Genomic DNA, 19322 nt, shown 5'->3' with positions numbered 1-19322 from the left:
GAACTTAGCTCTCATACAGCTGCCTAGCCCAGTGAAATATTACGAACAGACCACAGGAAATGTTCTATGACAGTGGTTCTCAACCTGTGGTCCCGGATTCCTGGGGTCTGCAGTGTTGTCACAGGGTCCACAAAGGCTTGAAGAAATGTGAAGATTTAAATCTTGAATTAAGACCTTGTGGTCTGTGGTTCATCAAAGGCATTGAAAGGGTCTCCCTGGTGAAGAAAAGGTTGAGAACCACCATTATATGACATTTTATGTTATGACTTAAAATGATTTTTTTAACAGAATAACAGAACTGGAAGAGACCTTGGAGGTCTTCTAGTCCAACCCCCTGCCTAGGCAGGAAATCTTATACCGTTTCAGACAAATGGCTATCCAACATCTTCTTCAAGACTTCCAGTGTTGGGGCATTGACAACTTCTGGAGGCAAGCTGTTCCACTGGTTAATTGTCCTCACTGTTAGGAAGTTTCTCCTTAATTCTAGGTTGCTTCTCTCCTTGATTAGTTTCCACCCATTGCTTCTTGTCCTGTTTTCTGGTGCTTTGGCAAATAAGTTGACTCCCTCTCCTTTATGGCAGCCCCTCAAATACTGGAAAACTGCTATCATGTCTCCCCTAGTCCTTCTTTTCATTAAACTAGAGATACCCAATTCCTGCAACTGTTCTTCATATATTTTAGGCTCCAGCAACCGTTCTTCATATGCTTTAGCCTCCAGTCCCCTAATCATCTCTATTGCTCTTCTCTGCACTCTTTCTAGAGTCTCAACATCTGTTTTACGTCCTGGCAACCAAAACTGGATGCAACATTCCAAGTGTGGTCTTACCAAAGCATTATAGAGTGGTATTAGCTACTTTTGCTTTATTATTCTGTTACAGAAAGACAAGAATTTTAACAGTATATAGATATACTGTATTTTTCGGAGTATAAGACACATCTTTTTCCCTCAAAAAAGAGGCTGAAAATCTAAGTGCGTCTTATATACTGAATGCAGCAATTTTGGCCTATTGAAACCCTGCCCCCTTGGCGTCTTATACTCTGAAAAATACGGTAGATTTAATCAAGGAGAGGATAGTTAGATGGATCTGGGAGTTGTGCTTTAGTAGTATTTATTAGAATTCTCTTCAGCAGAATTCTAAGTCATTAAATTGAAACTACATGCCCAAGAGGAAATTTAAAAAGGGAATTTGCTGCTTCCCATATTTCCATGTTTGGGGAAGCAGCACCAGTTCTGAGTTCCCGAATGGTCTTCTTTATTTATGGATTGGCTTGTTTACAAGATGTATAGGCCACTGTAACTCTGGGTGGCTTAATAAATAAAGGTACCGTATTTTTCGGAGTATAAGACGCACCAGAGTATAAGACGCGTCAAGATTTTGAAGAGGCAAAATTTTTTAAAAAGTTTTTGCACAACGCAGACCTCCCCAAAACGGTATGTTTTTCATGAAAACTGGCCCGTTTTGTTTTTCAAAAAAAGGAATAGCCTTTAGGAGGCTTGTAGAGTGCTCTTGGGGCCTGGGGGGGGGCAAAATTGAGCAAAAACAGGCCATTTTTCGCTCATTTCTGCCCTCCCCAACCCCCAGGAGCACCCTGAAAGCTTCCTAAAGGCTATGCACGGCCATTTTGGTGAAGGGGGTGAGGTTTCAGGAGGCAAGAAAATGCTGTATTCAGTGTATAAGACGCACCCAGATTTTCACCCCTCTTTTTTGAGGGAAAAAGGCCCGTCTTATAATCGAAAAAATATTTATTTATTAAGAAAACGTATGTGGTCGCCCAACTCACTTACAGCGTCTCCGGGCAGAAGACTCCCCACCCCCCAATTGCAAAACCCACTAAACCCCCAACCTCTCTGGCCACAACCATTAGGCTGACCACCTCCTGGGCTCCGTTGCCACCCTGTCCGTTGCCACCCTGTCAAAATCATGTCTTGAGGGTCTTTTGAAAAGTTTGCTGACCAACCATGGCAGGAACGGTCCTAAAACAGAGTGCAACTCACTTAACACTGGCTCCACTAGCAATGGAAATTCTGCGGCCGTGAAGTCGAGGATTACCTGAACTTGTGAAATAAAGAGGGATTTTCTGTAACGAAGGACTTTGTTTTATCATTCTTTGCTGTGCATTCTGCTCTTTCTGTTTCCGTCATTCTATGCTCCCAGTTGCAAGTAGATACTCAGTAACCATTTTAAGTGGAGTACATCCCTACTTGTTCGTTTGTTTATAAACTTTATTGGCCACCTATCTTACCGTGAGGTAACTCAGGGTGGTTTATAGACATACGTACGCATTAAAACCTAAATACATTAAACCCAAACATTGTCTGTCTGTCATGATGTAACCCCCTAGAGAAGATAAAGCATAAGTTGTATTAGTAATTGCTGTTAAGAAGAGCAGAAGCTGCTTCTTTATAGCTTTTCTTCCTTTTTCTTATCTCTCTCTTTCTTTGCATCATTTTCTCCCCCTTTCTTGTTGCTTTTCTTTATTGTTTTCAACATTTGTATGTTTGAATTCTCTTAAAACGTCTTTAATGATTTTTTAAAAGATCTATCCATCTATCTATCTATCTATCTATCATCTAATTTATCTATCATCTATCTATCCATCCATCCATCCATCCATCTATTGATCCACCCATCCAAGTTACCATGAGGTACTCCTGGGGGATTTACAGACATAAAAAATACATGCACATTAAAACCAAAACAAACTAAAACCAAAACAAATTAAAACCTAAATAAACTAAAATCAAAGATCACGTGAAGGGTTAATACCACTTTATAAGGCCTTGGTGAGGCCACACTTGGAATATGGCATTCAGTTTTGGTCACCATGATGTAAAAAAAGATTTGGAGACTCCAGAAAGAGTGCAGAGAAGAGCAACAAAGATGATTAGGGGACTGGAGGCCGAAACATATGAAGAATGGTTGCAGGAACTGGGTATGTTTAGCTTAAGAGAAAGAAGGATTAGGGGAGACATGATAGCATTGTTCCAATATCTCAGGGGTTGCCACAAAGAAGAGGGAGTCAAACTATTCTCCAAGGCACCCGAGGGCAGAACAAGAAGCAATGGGTGGAAACTAATCAAGGAAAGAAGCAGCTTAGAACTGAGGAGAAATTTCCTGACAGTTAGAACAATTAATCAGTGGAACAGAAGTTGCCTCCAGAAGTTGTGAAAGCCCCAACACTGAAAGTCTTTAAAAAGATGTTGGATAGGCATTTGTCTGAAACAGTATAGGGTTTCCTGCCTAGGCAGGGGGTTGGACTAGAAGACCTCCAAGGTCCCTTCCAACTCTGCTATTGTATTATATTGTATCAAGGATATGTGGGGAAGGTGAGGATGGAATGGGGTGGGTGGAGAAGGGGGGGGATCTCTTATTCAGTCGACCTCCTCCATTGTGCTGTTCCCCCACTGGAGCCTTCAGGCCCTTACAAGAGGATAAGGGGGGGGCAAACTCACATTGGGAGGGAGCAAAATGTTCCAGAATGCAGGAGCCACAGCAGAGAAGGCCCTGTTCATGGACCCCACCAGCCGGAATAATTGGTCTGACGGGACCTGTAGCATGCTTCCTCTGCCAGCACGGGTGGGATGGGCCAGTCCTAGTGGGGTGGGTTGTCATTTTGCTCCCCCCCCCCAAAGTTTTTTTTTTTTAATATTTCTGCAAACTGCTGGCTTCTTTCAATTCTTCCCTTGCTTCTCAGGAGCATTGTTTCTACATTACATACATACCCTGTTTCCCCCGAAAATAACCCCGGATAATAAGCCCAGTCGGGCTTTTGAGCGCATGCGCTAAAATAAGCCCTCCCTGAAAATATTGCAACACAGCAGCAGCCGTGAGTTTACCATGCTCGCCTCCTCCTCTCCCTCAAAAATAATAAGACCTCCCAAAAAATAAGGCCCAAAGGTGGGGGGGGGGAGGCAGGATTGTCAAGAGAATATATTTTCTTATTTTCGGGGAAACACGCCGTGTGTCCTTTGAATGATCAACTATGGTTACTGCAATCGGACTCTGAAAAAGCTTGGAACCTTCCTGAACCTTCCGCACGTATTTTGAAACCTGCTTTGTCATTTTGCAGAATTCTGCTTCCAGTTGCTGGAGTTCATCCCTGTTTGCACCTCCATATTCAGCACCGTTTTTCCTGAATGAAAACCAGTAAGTGTGCCTCTGTGGGAGATCACAAAACACGACAGAACAGAGCTGGAAGGGACCTGGGAGGTCTTCTAGTCTAACCCACAGCTTGAATAGGAGACCCTATATGCCGGGAGTGGCGACCGGTTCATATTTATGACGATCTCCGTGTCCCAGGGTCATGTGACCCCCTTTTGCCACCACCTGACAGGTCCATGGGGAAGCCACATTCAATTAACAACAAGACAGGTCGTAAAATGGGGCAAAATCTACTTAGCCTTGAATGTAAATCCAGATTCTGATAACTAATTGATGCAATCTTGATCGGCTGGGATAATGAGAGATCTCTTTTTTCCTTTCTGTCTGTAATTAATTAATTCTGAATCTTTTCAAGCATCCATTGTCAGTGCGAGTGAAATATAGTCATCCTTTTTGGAAACGTTCAGGTAGTCCTCGACTTACACCAGTCCATTTAGTCACCGTTCAAAGTTACAGTGCCACTGAAAGAAGGAGCTGATGGCCATTTTTCGGACTTTCGACCATTGCAGCATCCCCATGGTCGCATGATCAAAATTGTCCTGGGAGAGGTCATGTCATCACTTTTGGTGACTTTTGACAAGCAAAATCAATGGGGAATCCAGATTCACTTAACAGCCATGGTGCTAACTTACCCACTGCTGTGATTCATTTAATAACTGTGGCAAGAAAGGGTGCAAAATGGGGCCCGTATCACTTCACAAATGTCTCACTTAGCAACAGAAATGCTGGCCTCAATTGTGGTCGTACGTCGAGGACTACCTATAAATTATATATAGCCTTTATTGTCATTGTACAAAATAAATACAACGAAATTGGTTTACATATCTATATACATACATACATACATACATACATACATACATACATACATATTTGTGTTGTATTTGTGCTGATAAATAAATAAAGGAAGACTAGTATAGATCTGTTTCAAGCTATTTAGCTCTCATCAGCTAGCCATACCCTTACTGGGATTTGAACCTGGGCCAGTAAGAGTATGGCTAGCTGATGAGAGCTAAATAGCTTGAAATAGATCTATAGTAGTCTCCCTTTATTATAGTACACTTAACTGCTTTGAAACTGATTGAATTTGGTACTCAACGCATTTTGACACAAAAATTTTGTCCTGATACTCATCATTTGTTTGGTACTCAATGCACATTGTAGAACCTGTCAATGTCGGCTGCCTTGTGATTCACTATATTCATGATGGCGAACCTATGGCACGCGTGCTGGAAGTTGCATGCAGAGCCATCTCTCCAGGCACGCGAGCCGTCGCCCATTGCTCTTCCAGGTTCCGGTGCATTGGTCTTCACGTGTGCGGGATGATCCGATAACAAGAAGAGCAGCCACCTAGTGCGCCCACCCTCTCCCACCGCTGTGGTGCAAGAAGATGACTAGGCCATGCCCACATGGCCACGCCCACCCAGCAACCTGGCAGAGAACCGGTTGCTAAACTTTTTCAATCCCACCCTGCTGTAATCCCTTAATTTGTTCTAGAGTCAGGGTGACCGAATGGAGCTGAGAATTTACTGACCGGATGCCCGTCCTGACGCCATGTGGAGTTCACAGCAGATATTTTTTCTTTGTGCCCTGGGAGAGAAATACCACAAGGAACTGTGGTTTGGATGTTGCGATTCTCTGTTAGTCAAGCATCCAGAGATGAGTCCAGTTCTCTTTGGCCAAACATGGCCCAGACTAATTACAAGTAACCCTCGGGTTGCAGACCACAATTGATCCCAAAATTTATGTTGCTAAGTGAAACGTTTGTTAGGTGAGTTTTGCTCCATTTTGCCACTTTTCTTGCCAAATTGTTAAGTGGATCATTGCATTTGTTAAGTTAGTAACACGATTGTTAAGTGAATCTGGCTTTCCCATTGACTTTGCTATTCAGAAGGTCACAAAAAACGATTGTGTGACCCCGGGGACAATGCAAACATCATAAATATGAACTAGTTGCCAAACGCCTGAATTTGGATCCTGTGACCATGGGGATGCCGCAATGGTCGTAAGTGTGAAAAATGGTCCTAAAGTCTCTTTTTTTGGTGCCGTTGTAACTTTGAAATGGTCACTAAATGAACTGTTGTAAGTCACGGACTTCCTTTGCAAGACAATGCTAGTTAATCCCGCTTCATTTCTCTAAGCCTACCCTTTGAGCAATGTTTTTCAAATTTGGCCCCTTTAAGATCGGTGGACTTCAACTCCCAGAATTCCCCAGCCGGGTTGGGGAATTCTGGGAGTTGAAGTCCACCCATGTTATTGCAACCTTCCCAAAAGAGACCTGTTCAGCAGATCCCAATTGATCTTTCGGGGCATCCATGCTGAAAAGAGTTGATTGATTGACTGACTGATTGATTGCTTGATTAGCCCTTGGGCCATATCAAAGTGCAGAGTTCTAGAAACAAATCATTACCAAAATTCAATGAAAGCAATTTAAAATGAAATTGGAATAAAATCCAGTCTAAAATGAAATTGGAATAAAATACAGTCTAAAATGAAATTGGAATAAAATACAATAATTCAAGGTGCAGATAAAATAGGATAAAAGCGTTGATAATCCAGCTAGCCGACCCAAGACCAGCAACCATTCAGCTTTTCGTGTCTTTCGAACTCGGCACCACTTGAAAAGCCCTTGCAAAGAGTGCTTTTCTATCTAGCTCTGGGCGGGGGGCGGGGGGGGGGCAGAGAGGAAAAGAAACTGAGGCTTCAGTGCGGCAGCCTCAGCTCTAGTTGCAGCTGGAGGGCTGCAGCGGACACCGCCTATGCTTGGAACAGAGTGTATAGGTCGTTTTTTCTCCAAGAGTATTACTGTAAATCCTACTTTCTCAACCCTCTTGGGGGATGATAAGAGAGGTTCCTCTTCTACTTACTCCTACTACTTTCTGTTGGCTGTGCATTGAGTAGCAGATGGTGGATGAAGGTTATTGATTTGGATTCAACTCTCCCTCTTCTCACCAAGCCTTGCTCAACACCAGCGTCGGTGGGGCTTAATGTAATCTTGGCTTCCTTCGTCACAAGTCGAGGATTCTAAACTCTGCACTACAGGCAGTCCTCGACTTAACGACCGCAATTGAGCCCCTAATTTCCGTGGTCAAATGAGACATGGGTTAAAAGTTCTGTTGCTAAGTGAGACATTTGTTAATAGCAATAGCACTTAGGCCCGTGATGGCGAGCTTATGACATGCATACCAGAAGTGGCACGCAGAGCCATCTCTCTGGGCACGTGAGCCGTTGCCAGTTCCTCTTCCGGCATGCCGGCCAGCTGGTGAGCAGCCGGCCGGCTTAGGACAGTCCATTTAGTGACCGGCCCAGGAAAAAAGTTCATTTAGTGACAACGGCCCAGGAAAAAAGTGACTTAGGAGCCCTTTAGGACGGTTACAGAATCCCTGTGATCACGTGATTTTTGCATTCGGATGCTTGACAACATTTATGACGGTCGTAGTACCCCAGGGTTACGTGGTTCTCCTTTTGTGACCTCCTGCCAAGCAAAGTCAACGGGGAAGCCAGACTCACTTAACAGCGGTGTTACTAATTTAACCGCTGTAGGGATTCACTTAACAAAGGTGGCAAGGAGAGTTGTGAAATGGGGCAACATGCAAAACTCAAATGAACAAATGTCTCACTTTGCAACATGCATTTTGGGCTCAATTGTGGTCGTAGGTCAAGGACTAACTGTATTGCGATTGGCAAAAGAAAGCTCCGGACCGTATGGGTTGAAAACATGAGGAAGAGACCTTCATCTTGCAGTGGGTAGATGATGTTGAACCTATGGCACATGTGCTCTTGCCACCCGGTCTCCCGGTTTCTGGCATGCATCCGCATTTGAAAACCAGCTGGCACATACGGGCTCTAGAAACTGGAAGAGCAGCCGCCCCAGTGGTGGGTTTCAATTTATTTTACTACCGGTTTGCTCGTGCGTGCACGGACGCTCGCACGACGTTTCAGTGCATGCACAGAAGCCTCCAGGCAGGTGGGTGGAGCCTCCTGGCACCGCCACAACTGGATCGCCCAATCCGGGGTGAACCGGCAAAAGCCCACCTCTGAGCTGCCCGGTGTGCATGTGCGCACCGGGAAGATGATCTTCTGGTGCGTGCAAGCACACCGGCCAGCTGGTCTTTGTGCCAGAACCTGGAAGAGCTACGGGCGACGGCTCGAGTACCCGGAAAGATGGCTCTGCATGTCACTTCTGGCATACATGCCATAGGTTCACCATCGTGGGCCTCTCCACTGCAGGATGAAGGCCTCTTCCTCATGTTTCCAACCCATGCGGTCCTGAGCTTTCTTTTGCCACAGTTGAGCCCAGAATGTTGCTAAGTGAGACATTTGTTCATTGAGTTTTGCCCCATTTTACAACTCTCCTGGCCACTTTTTGTTAAGTGAATCCCTGCAGTGGTTAAATTAGTAACACCGCTAATGGTTAAGTGACTCTGGCTTCCCCGTTGACTTTGCTTGTGGGAAGGTCGCCAAAGGGGAATAACGTGACCCCGGGATACTGCGACTGTCATAAATGCGAACCAGTTGCCAAGCATCCGAATGCAAAAATCACGTGACCAGAGGGACGCTGCAACAGTCCTAAGTGTGAAAAGGGCTCCTAAGTCACTTTTCTCCTGGCTGTTGTAACTTCGAACGGTCACTAAATGAACTGTTGTAAGTCGAGGACGACCTGTGTTTGCTGATGTCCAGAAGATTAAAAACATTTAAGAATTAAAACACGCAAACCCATAGAGAGCTAGATCAACCAGGTTCTTCCTACACGCCTGGCTACGTTCGGAACCCCACCTGGCTCACGAGTGTTGTGGCCCACCAACCACCCACAGAGCTGGCAGCAGATTCGGACAGTGAGGAGGTTGTGGAGGAAGATGGACCAGTCCCGGAGTCTGGGGAAGGCTCTGAGGAGGGCTCTGTGTCGGAGGCAGAGAGGGGGCCAGGGCCGTCTGACAGTTATCAGCTGCCTTCAGAGTCAGACATCAGTGAGGCAGAAGAACAGCTGGAGCCTGTTCCCAGTGTGCGCATGCGCAGAGTGGCCAGACGAAGGGAACAGCTAAAGAACCGAGGTCGACTTGGGAGTAAGGCCACAGGTGGACGGTGAATGGCCCCTCCCAGAGGAAATAAAAGAGGAGCGAAAGGGGAGGGGAGTTTGCAGGAGACAATTAGTTCCCTTAATTGGTTCCTGACTCTCCGAGACTCCTGGCCAAGTTCTGCAGATATCAACCTGGCAGCTCTCCAAGCCAGATAAGGTCTGTGATTGTAAATCCTCCCTTGAAAGACTTTGCTGGCTGTGAATGAGCAGAATTCACAGTCAATTAACAAAAGGTTTTTTTTGTCGGGACAAGGAGTTGGCTTCATGCTCTCGGGAAGCCTCGCTCAGAACAGAGAGAGGACTAAACACGGTTTCATAAATCAGCCAGCCCTGCTTTAGGGTCCCTTCCTCCTGCGCTTGGGACCTGAACACAGCACCCATTTCTCCAGCAGACCAGCCTCGGGGGATGCACCATTCTTCCTGCAGGGGTCCCCACATGCTGCCAGCTGCTCTGCAGGACGTAAATCTTTGGCGCCTTGCCTGGCCCTTGTGGCTCAGCCCCGTCGCACAGCAGCGCAACGCCATCCTTTTACTGGAAAGATGAGGCATCTGAAACGGGGACGTTCCCACCAGCCAGGCTGGGGAGAGTAAAAGCAAAACTTAAGGTGGTGCCATGGTGTCAAGCCTTCGTGGGCAGAGATTTCGCCAGGCAGACTCACTCTTTTGACCGAGAGGTTTTAAAAGGGTGGAAAGCTGGCGTCAGTGTCCTCCTCCTTATCGTGGCTCCAGCCCCCGCTCTCCAGGATGTGTGGCGGCCACTGTTGATCCTGCTTTGCGTAAGCCGAGGGGGCGGCTTTGTGTGTGCGTCTCTCTCTCTCTTGTTGAAGGAGGACTCGTCAGGTGGCTGGTCCTCACCGTTGGCTGGAGGTGGAATTCATGAGTGTGTGCTTAACCGACGGATGCGTGGGCAGGGAGATTTAAAGTAATTTAAAAAGAATGCTCCTCAACACAGTCTTGTGGATCTAAGCCACTTCTCTGACACCCTAACCAGATTTAATATTAAATCTTGAAGACTTCATCCCTCCCTCCCCACCCAATGGCCCTGTCCTGCATTTATCTGGCTCTCAAATTAAGCACCCCAGGGTTTAAAGAGAGATAACTTGTCCAACACAGCCAGTTCCTCCTTTGTCCTCAACTTAGAATAGAATAGAATTCTTCATTGGCCAAGTGTGATTGTCTTTGATGCATAAGCTCTCAGTGTACATAAGGAGAATAAAATATATATATTCGTCAAGAATAAAAGATACACTTAGTGATAGTCAAGGTTACTAATAAGCTAAAAAGAGGATAAAGTTCACTCCCCAGTTGTTTTTGTTAGGTATAATTACAGGCTGTACAGTTATAGAGACTAATTTGATTTTGAATTTAACGACGGCAGCAAGATTTTTGGTGGCGCAGTACTGGAAGAGGGAAGAATTGCCTACTATTCAAGATTGGACGCTAAAAGTAGTAAATGCAATACAATAATACAATACAATACAATAGTAGAGTTGGAAGGGACCTTGGAGGTCTTCTAGTCCAACCCCCTGCCTAGGCAGGAAACCCTATACCGTTTCAGACAAATGGCTATCCAACATCTTCTTAAAGACTTCCAGTGTTGGGGCATTCACAACTTCTGGAGGAAAATTCTGTTCCACTGATTAATTGTTCTAACTGTCAGGAAGTTTCTCCTCAGTTCTAAGTTGCTTCTCTCCTTGATTAGTTTCCACCCATTGCTTCTTCTCCTGCCCTCAGGGGCTTTGGAGAATAGCTTGACTCCCTCTTCTTTGTGGCAACCCCTGAGATATTGGAACACTGCTATCATGTCTCTCCCCTAGCAGAGATGGCCAAATCACAGCATATTTGAAGGACCATTCAGATGAGAAATATAAGTTGGAATGGAGAAAATGGATTGACTATATTCAAAATAAATATTGGACTAAAAAATTTCAATTAGCTTAAGTTATGAGTGAAGGCACAAGGAAGGTTACAATTTATCTAAAGTTAGTTTAACAAAAGGGGAATTAAAGCACAAGAGGAGGTAGGATGTTAAAGTTAGTTAGCTTATGTTAGCGTATGATTGTTAAATGTTTATACCCTGTATTTTGCTCTGGGAGGTTGGGGGGAGGGAGGGTTGGGGGTGGAGGGAGGGAAGGGGAAGGGGAAACATTTGTAAAATTTATTAAAACTTTTAATAAAAAAAAGGTTACTAATAAGCTATCAAATCGTACCAGGAAACAAATAAAAACAATGTAAATGGAAAGAGACAAGTTGGTTTAGTGATCATTCACAATTACAAGGGGGACTGAAAGAGAAACTTACAACTGTTTCTTCACAGTTACAACCTTGGCAGCATCATGCGATCAAAATTGAGATGCTTGGCAATGGGTTCCTATTTATGACGGTTGCAGACTCCCAAGCTCACCTGATCCCCCCTTTTGCCACCACCTGAGAAGCGAAATCAATGGGGGGGGGAGCCAGATTCACTTAACAACTGGGTTTCTTAAGTGATCGACTGCAGGGATTCACTGAACAACAGAGGCAAGAAAGGACGTAAAATGGGGCAAAGCTCAACAAATGTCTCACTTAACAACGAAAAATTGGGGCTCAATTGTGGCCAGAAGTCGAATTTTGCTCCATTTTTCGACCTCCTTGCCACAGTTGTTAAGTGAATGACTGCAATTGTTAAATCTGCTTTTCCCATTGACTTCGCTTGTCAGACGGTCTCAAAATGACCCCAGGGCACATGACCCCAGGACACTATAACGGTCATAAACGTGAGTCAGTTGCCAAGCGCCTGAATTTTGATCATGTGACTATGGGGATATTGCAACAGTCGTAAGTGTGAAAAATGGTCATAAGTTACTTTTTTCAGTGCCCTTGTAAGACAAGTACTATCTGAAATGCCAATGTGCAGGCTCCTGAATTCTGATCCTGTGACTGTGGGGATGCAGCAATATTAATAAGTTCAAGGCCTGGTCATAAATCATTTTTTTCAGTGCTCTAATTTTCAATGGTCGCTAAATGAATGTTTGCAAGTCGAGGACTACATTTCGGCGAATATAAATCCAGATTCTGATAATTAACTGATACCCTCCAGATCAGCTGGGATAGCGAGATCTCTCTTTTTCCTTCCTGTCTGTAATCATTCAGATGCTTTCCCTTTCAAGCATGAGGACTAGCCTCTTGATGGGTACATTATTGCAAGCAACTAAAGCAATAGTACCTAGTAATTTCAAACTTCTGGAGAGCTGCTGATTGGGCGTAGAATGTAAGGGTAGAATCAGGTCATCTAAAACTTTTAGGGGTATTTGCGTGACTGGTAGCTGGTAAATTCTGTATCTTTCCAAGCATTTATTGTCGATATACTAGTGAAATATACTCATCCTTGGTTTTTTTTTTTACATTCAAGTAGTCCTCGATTTACAACAGATCACTTAGCGACCATTCAAAGTTGCAACGGCACTGAAAAAAGTGACTTATGACCATTTTTCACACTTAATGACCGTTGCAAGATCCCCATTGGCCACGTGATCAAAATTCAGACCCTTGGCAGGTAGCTCATATCTATGACGGTTGCACTCTCCCAGGGTCACGTCATCCTGTTTTGCGACCTCCCGGCAAGCAAAGTCCACGGGAAATCGAGATTCACTTAACAACCGTGTGGCTCACTTACCCACTGCTGTGATTCGCTTAACAACGGTGGCCAGAAAGGGGCAAAAGTTGCGAAATGGGGCAAATACCACTTAACAGATGTCTCCCTTAGCGAGAGAAATGGTGCTTGTAAGTCGAGGACCACCTGTATAATATACATATAGAAGGGCGTAGTTCTTATATAGATAAATTTGGCTGCAGTAATGTCTTCTTTGTTTTTCATTTTTGATTGTGGCTTTCTCTTCCTTGTTTATCACCTCCCCCCCATCTTTTTTTCCTCTATTTTTTGGTTTAGTTTTGTTTAAATCAAAGCCCCACTCCACCCCTGCCTCTGTGGTCACAGGGGAAAAGCGCTTTCAAAACGACGTCTCGGATCCGCTAATACTTTTCGTTCCTTTGCAGGCAATATTTTAATAACCCTTCGGATTTCTACACAAACTCCCCCAACGGGCAGCTGTTCTCGGATTCCAACTTCACACCTCAAGGCCTTGCTGATTTCTTACCCAGAAATGGCGACTTCCCTCAGGTGAGGCCAAACTATTTTCTTCTTTTGCGAGGGCAAAGCTTGGCAGGGCGTCCTCAACTTACGGCTATTCGCTTAGCGATCGTTTGAAGTTGAAACATCTCTGGAAAACTGATCACGGTTTGATTTTTACGCTAGTGACCGTTGCGGTCACCTGATCGAAATTCAGTCCGCTTGGCATCTGGTTCTCTATTTATGATGGCTGCAGTGTCCTGGGGTCATGCGATCCCCCTAAGTGGGCAGGACAAGAAACAACGGATGGAAACTAATCCAGAAGAGAAGCAACCTAGGAGAAATTTCCTGACAAAACAATTAACCAGCGGAACAACTTGCCTCCAGAAGTTGTGAGTGCCCCAACACTGGAGGTTTTTAAGGAGAGATTGGGCAACCATTTGTCTGAAGTGGTATAGGGCAGTGATGGCTACCTTTTTGGCCATTGCTTGCCAAAAGGGTGTGGAGCGGGGGGGGGCGGTCGTGTGCATGCGTGCACCCCGTGCATGCGTGCACCCCCCCGCATGCACGCGCAATCCCCTGTCCTCACCCCCCCCCCATCTTTTGCGATGGCATGATGGACCTGTTTTTCGCCCTCCCCAGACTCTAGAGGCTTTCTAGGAGCCCGGGGAGGGTGAAAACCGTCTTTCCCGCCGCCCCTTCCCCCCCAGGCCCGTTTTCCGACTTCCGGCTTGCCCGGGTTTTTCTCCCTCCTGAGGCTTCCGGAGGGAGAAAAACAGGCCAACGCGCAAACCAGAAGTCTGTTTCCGAATTTCCGGTTTGTGCATTGGGTTGTTTTTCACCCTCCGGAGTCTTCAGGGAAGCCTCTGGAGGGCCAAAACCAGTCGAAAATGAAGGCCGAAATCAGCTGGTCAGCGCTGGAGCTGACAGGGCAACGCCAGCACAGGTATAAGGTTTCCTGGCTAAGCAGGGATTGGAGTAGAAGATCTCCAGCTCTGTTATTCTAATAACATAAGCCAGGGGTGTCCAAAGTTGGCAACTTTAAGACTTGTGGACTTCAACTCCCAGAATTCCCCAGCCAGCTCTGCTGGCTGGGGAATTCTGGGAGTTGAAGTCCACAAGTCTTAAAGTTGCCAACTTTGGACACCCCTGACATAAGCCATTATTCTTTCATGTAACCTTCCAAGTGGGCTTCCAACAAGCAAAGCCAGTGGGTGAAATTCGATTTACTTAACGACCGAATGATTCATTTCAGTGCATCCGTTTGCTTAACAACTGTAGGAAAAAAAGGTTGCAAAATGAGGCAAGGCTCACTTGACAACTGCCTTGCTTAGGCATGGAAATTTGGGGGGTCAATTGTGGTCCTGGGTTGAGGATTACCTGTAGTTGCATTGCAGTCTTGTAAAAAAAAAAAAAAACCTACAAAAAGCACCAGCCAATCAATAGGATTTGCTCTACCGAAAAAAATGGATGCTGATGAAAATCAGGGATCTCAAGAGGAGCTGCTTCCTGTCATGCTCCGAGAGGTAGCTATGATGACACTGCCTAATTTACATAAAGGTAGTCCTTGAGTTACGACCGTATTGGAGCCTGCCCATTGTGGTCATTACTTGTGACAATTGAAAAACCTATCAGTCAAGGGACTGGCCCAATTTTATGAGCTTGTTTGCAGCAGCTGAATCATGGCGGTCATTAAGCGAGCATGGGGCTTGTTAAACACAAACAGCGGTCATTAAACCAGCCAGTAACTTGCTAATGGGCATTGTTTTAATGCGGAAATAAATGCTGGTATTCGGCAAAGTATATCACAGAATACAATACAATAGTAGAGTTGGAAGGGACCTTGGAGGTCTTCTAGTCCAACCCCCTGCCTAGGCAGGAAATCCTATACCGTTTCAGACAAATGGCTATCCAATATCTTCTTAAAGACTTCCAGTATTGGGGCATTCACAACTTCTGGAGGCAACTTCTGTTCCACTGATTAATTGTTCTGTCAGGAAGTTTCTCCTCAGTTCTAAGTTTCTTCTCTCCTTGATTAGTTTCCACCCATTGTTTCTTGTTTTACCCTCAGGTGCCTTGGAGAATAGTTTGACTCCCTCTTCTTTGTGGCAACCCCTGAAGTGAGTACACCCCCTCACATTTTGCAAATATTTAAGTATATATTTTCATGTGACAACCCTGAAGAAAGGACACTTGGCTACAATGTAAAGTAGTGAGTAGACAGCTTGTATAACAGTGTAAATGCGCTGTCCCCTCAAAATAGTGCAACACACAGCCATTAATGTCTAAACCACTGGCAATAAAAGTGAGTACACCCCTAATTGATCATGTATATTCCAGCGATGGCGAACCTTTTTTGGCTCGCGTGCCATAAGTGGGGGGACCGCAGGGGGGTAGTGTGTGGGTGTGCCGCACCCATAATGCAATGTGCGATCCCCCCGGTGCGCATGTGCGCACTACAGGCGTGACCCCCCATTTTTTGCATGCTTTTTTTGCCCTCCCCAGGCTCCAGAGGCTTTATAGGAGCCTGGGGAGGGCAAAAACAGCCTCCCCTGCCCCCCCGGAAGCCCTCCGGAGGCTTGAGGGACCTTCAGGAGGCTTCTCTGAAGCCTCCGGAGCAGTAAAAACGAACCTCCGAGCAAACAGGAAGTGACTTCCGGTTTGCTCGGAGGGTCGTTTTGAGCACTCTGAAGGCTTCAGGGACCTTCAAGAGGCTTCCCTGAAGCCTCCAGAGCAGACAAAACGACCCTCCAAGCAAACAGGAAGTCCGTTCCTGAACTTCCGGTTTGCCCGTAGGGCTGGTTTTTTGCACTCCGGAGGCTTCAGGGAAGCTCATGAAGCCTCCGGAGGGCGGGGGGGGGGTGCTCTTTTCGCCCTCCCCAGGCTCCTATAAAGCCTCTGGAGCCTGGGGAGGGCGAAAAATGGCTTTAAAAAAGGGTGAACTTGTGTGCCCTGACAAATGGCTCCGCGTGCCACCTGTGCCACCATATGTTCGCCATCACTGGCATATTCACTATTTTACATCGCAGCCAAGTGTCATTTCTTCAGTGTTGTCACATGAAAAAGATAGACTTAAATACTTACAGTGAGGGGGTGTACTCACTTCTGTGATACACTGTAGGTTGTAAAACAGAATTATATGACTGCTAGCTGCTGCACACAGCCATAAATGTGAGCGGCTTTCGGAAGTTCGAATTTGGATGTTAGGTACTGTATTTTTTGGACTATAAGATGCACCGGTGTATAAGACGCACCAAGATTTCGAAGAGGTAAGTAAGAAATAAAAGTTTTTGCCCTCCCTGGCTGCCAGGAGCACTCTGCAGACTTCAACGGAGCTGGGGGAAGGCAAAAACGCTTCAGCTTTTCTGCTGGGGGCTGAGGGAATGCAAAAACACCTCGTTTTTTGTGAAAAACGGCCCCTTTTTTGCAAAATTGGGATTTGACAGAGGGGCTTCGGGAGGCCAAAAATGGCTGTATTTGGTGTATCTTTTAGGGGGGGAAAGGGTGCATCTTATACTCCGAAAAATACGATAATTCCCCCCAGGTAACTCTGACAAAACTTGTGACCCGCCGTAAGTCAAGGACTACCTGTACAGAAAAATAGCTTCTATTGGCCTTTTTGACTTGAATCTGAGGTTTATCAATGGGACTCTGGTGATCTCACCGGTCTTTTGCTTTGGCGCTTATGAATGAACAGGCAGATTTGAGGGTTTGTAACCAATTACCTGGAAGCAATTAAAGTTTAATTGTAAGCTGCGGATCAGGGCACCCGTCCAAGGAAAACAAGGCCCTTACCGTTAAAGCTTGTCTTTCGAACGATTTATCAGGAGAGCTGATAGTCCTTGTAGGGCAGGGAAGGATAGCCCATTTTCCTTTGCTCCCAGCCACTTGAAGCACACCTTTCAACAATCCCAGACATCGACAGGTCCTTGATTAGTGACTGTCTCATTTAGCAACCATTGGCAATTACGATGAAAAAGGAAACTTCCCAACCAACCTCATGTTGACAATCTGTGCAGGTTGGAAAGGAAAGTGGAAGTAAAACCTTAAGCACGGTCACAGTTTCATTTAGAGACTGCTTTGCTTAATGACCAAGTTGCTCGTCCCAATTATAGTCGCTAAACTAGAACTATCTGTATGTGAATTCTAGGAATAACATAAATCAGAGGCGTCAAACTCGATTGACACTCCCCTTACTTGTCCCAGCTTCTGCCAACCTAGCAGTTCGAAAGCATGTAAAAATGCAAGTAGAAAAATAGGAACCACCTTTGGTGGGAAGGTAACAGCGTTTCCATGCGTCTTCGGCATTTAATCATGCCGGCCACATGACCACGAAGACGTCTTCGGACAGCGCTGGCTCTTCGGCTTTGAAACGGAGATGAGCACCGCCCCCTAGAGTCAGGAACGACTAGCACATATGTGTGAGGGGAACCTTGACCTTTACCTATGCACAATAAGAACAAAATAATTTTTTAAAAAAAATCAGTGTTGATTTCTTTGTTTTCCTGTACGATCCACCACCAGGCACTGCCTCTGAAGGAATTCCTGCTTGGCTTAAATTGCACTTCCTTCCATCTAGAATCCATGGGTTGGACGATTCAAAATTGGAAGTTCTCTTTTTCTGGTCTTTGCGCTTCAGCTGCTGTTTGGTTAGAGCCAGGGTGTCTTAAATGGTTGGAGTCTGTTTCTCAAGTGTTTTGATCTGACAAACAGGAACCCGACACTTCAAAAATGACCTGTGCAATTGGCTGATGCAATCATGGAGAAAACAAGCTATGGCTTCCCGTAACACTGAAGTCGGTAGATATGCGGGTGGGGGTGGGGGCAGTGTGTTTGTGCTGCCTTGCTTGTAAATTTCTTAACCTTTCAGAAATGTCGACCTCCAGATGGGTGGGACCAATGTTTTTCCAAGTATGGGCACTTTAAAATGCCTGGACTTCAACTCCCAGCCTTCCTCAGCAAGTCATCCCGGTTGAAGAGTTCTGGGAGTTTGGGAGTTGAAGACCACACATCTTAAAAGGGACCAAAACAGCAGAGAAACAGAAGTAACAAGAATGGAATGGAATGGAATGGAATAGAATAGAATAGAATAGAATAGAATAGAATAGAATAGAATAGAGCAGAGCAGAGCAGAACAGAACAGAACAGAACAGAACAGAACAGAACAGAACAGCAGTTGGAAGGGACCTTGGAGGTCTTCTAGTCCAACCCCCTGCTCAGGCAGGAGACCATATATCTGTGATGGTGAACCTATGGCACACATAGGGAATAAATGGGGAACTCATCAAATTTGCAGATGACACCAAGCTGGCAGGAATAGCCAACACTCCAGAAGATAGGCTTAAGAAACAGAAGGATCTTGACAAACTTGAACATTGGGCACTATCTAATAAAATGAAATTCAATGGTGAAAAGAGTAAGGTTCTACATTTAGGCAACAAAATCGGAATGCACAGGTACAGTATAGGTGATACCTGGCTCAACAGTAGTAACTGTGAAAGGGATCTTGGAGTCCGAGTGGACAACCATTTAACTAGGAGCCAGCTGTGTGCAGCAGCTGCCAAAAAAGCCAACACAGTTCTAGGCTGCATCAACAGAGGGATAGAATCAAGATCACGTGAAGTGTTGATGCCGCTTTATAATGCCTTGGTAAGGCCACACTTGGAATACTGCATTCAGCTTTGGTCACCACGATGTAGAAAAGATTTGGAGACTCTAGAAAGAGTGCAGAGAAGAGCAACAAAGAGGATTAGGGGACTGGAGACTAAAACATATGAAGAACGGTTGCAGGAACTGGGTATGTTTAGCTTAAGAGAAAGAAGGACTAGGGGAGACATGATAGCAATCTTCCATTATCTCAGGGGTTGCCACAAAGAAGAGGGAGTCAAACTATTCTCCAAGGCACCTGAGGGTAGAACAAGAAGCAATGGGTGGAAACTAATCAAGGAGAGAAGCAACCTAGAACTGAGGAGAA

General features: G+C 45.4%; 1 protein-coding gene across 5 annotated transcripts in view; it reads left to right on the top strand.

The window, feature by feature from the left end:
- SBNO2 (strawberry notch homolog 2) overlaps window positions 1–19322 on the top strand; it is a 146234-nt gene that overhangs the window by 51696 nt on the left and 75216 nt on the right. For all 5 annotated transcript variants that reach the window (XM_081958072.1, XM_081958071.1, XM_081958074.1 and 2 more), the window contains exons 3-4: window positions 4072–4148; window positions 13276–13399. In XM_081958072.1, the coding sequence (XP_081814198.1) occupies window positions 4072–4148; window positions 13276–13399 (201 nt within the window). The remainder of the gene's footprint in view (window positions 1–4071; window positions 4149–13275; window positions 13400–19322) is intronic.

Source organism: Natrix helvetica (assembly GCF_964273705.1).
Source record: "Natrix helvetica genome assembly, chromosome: 1".
In the NCBI taxonomy this organism is placed as follows: Eukaryota; Metazoa; Chordata; class Lepidosauria; order Squamata; family Natricidae; genus Natrix; species Natrix helvetica.
The sequence above is the reverse complement of the archived record's forward strand: the minus strand, read 5'-3'. Positions and strand labels throughout refer to the sequence as shown.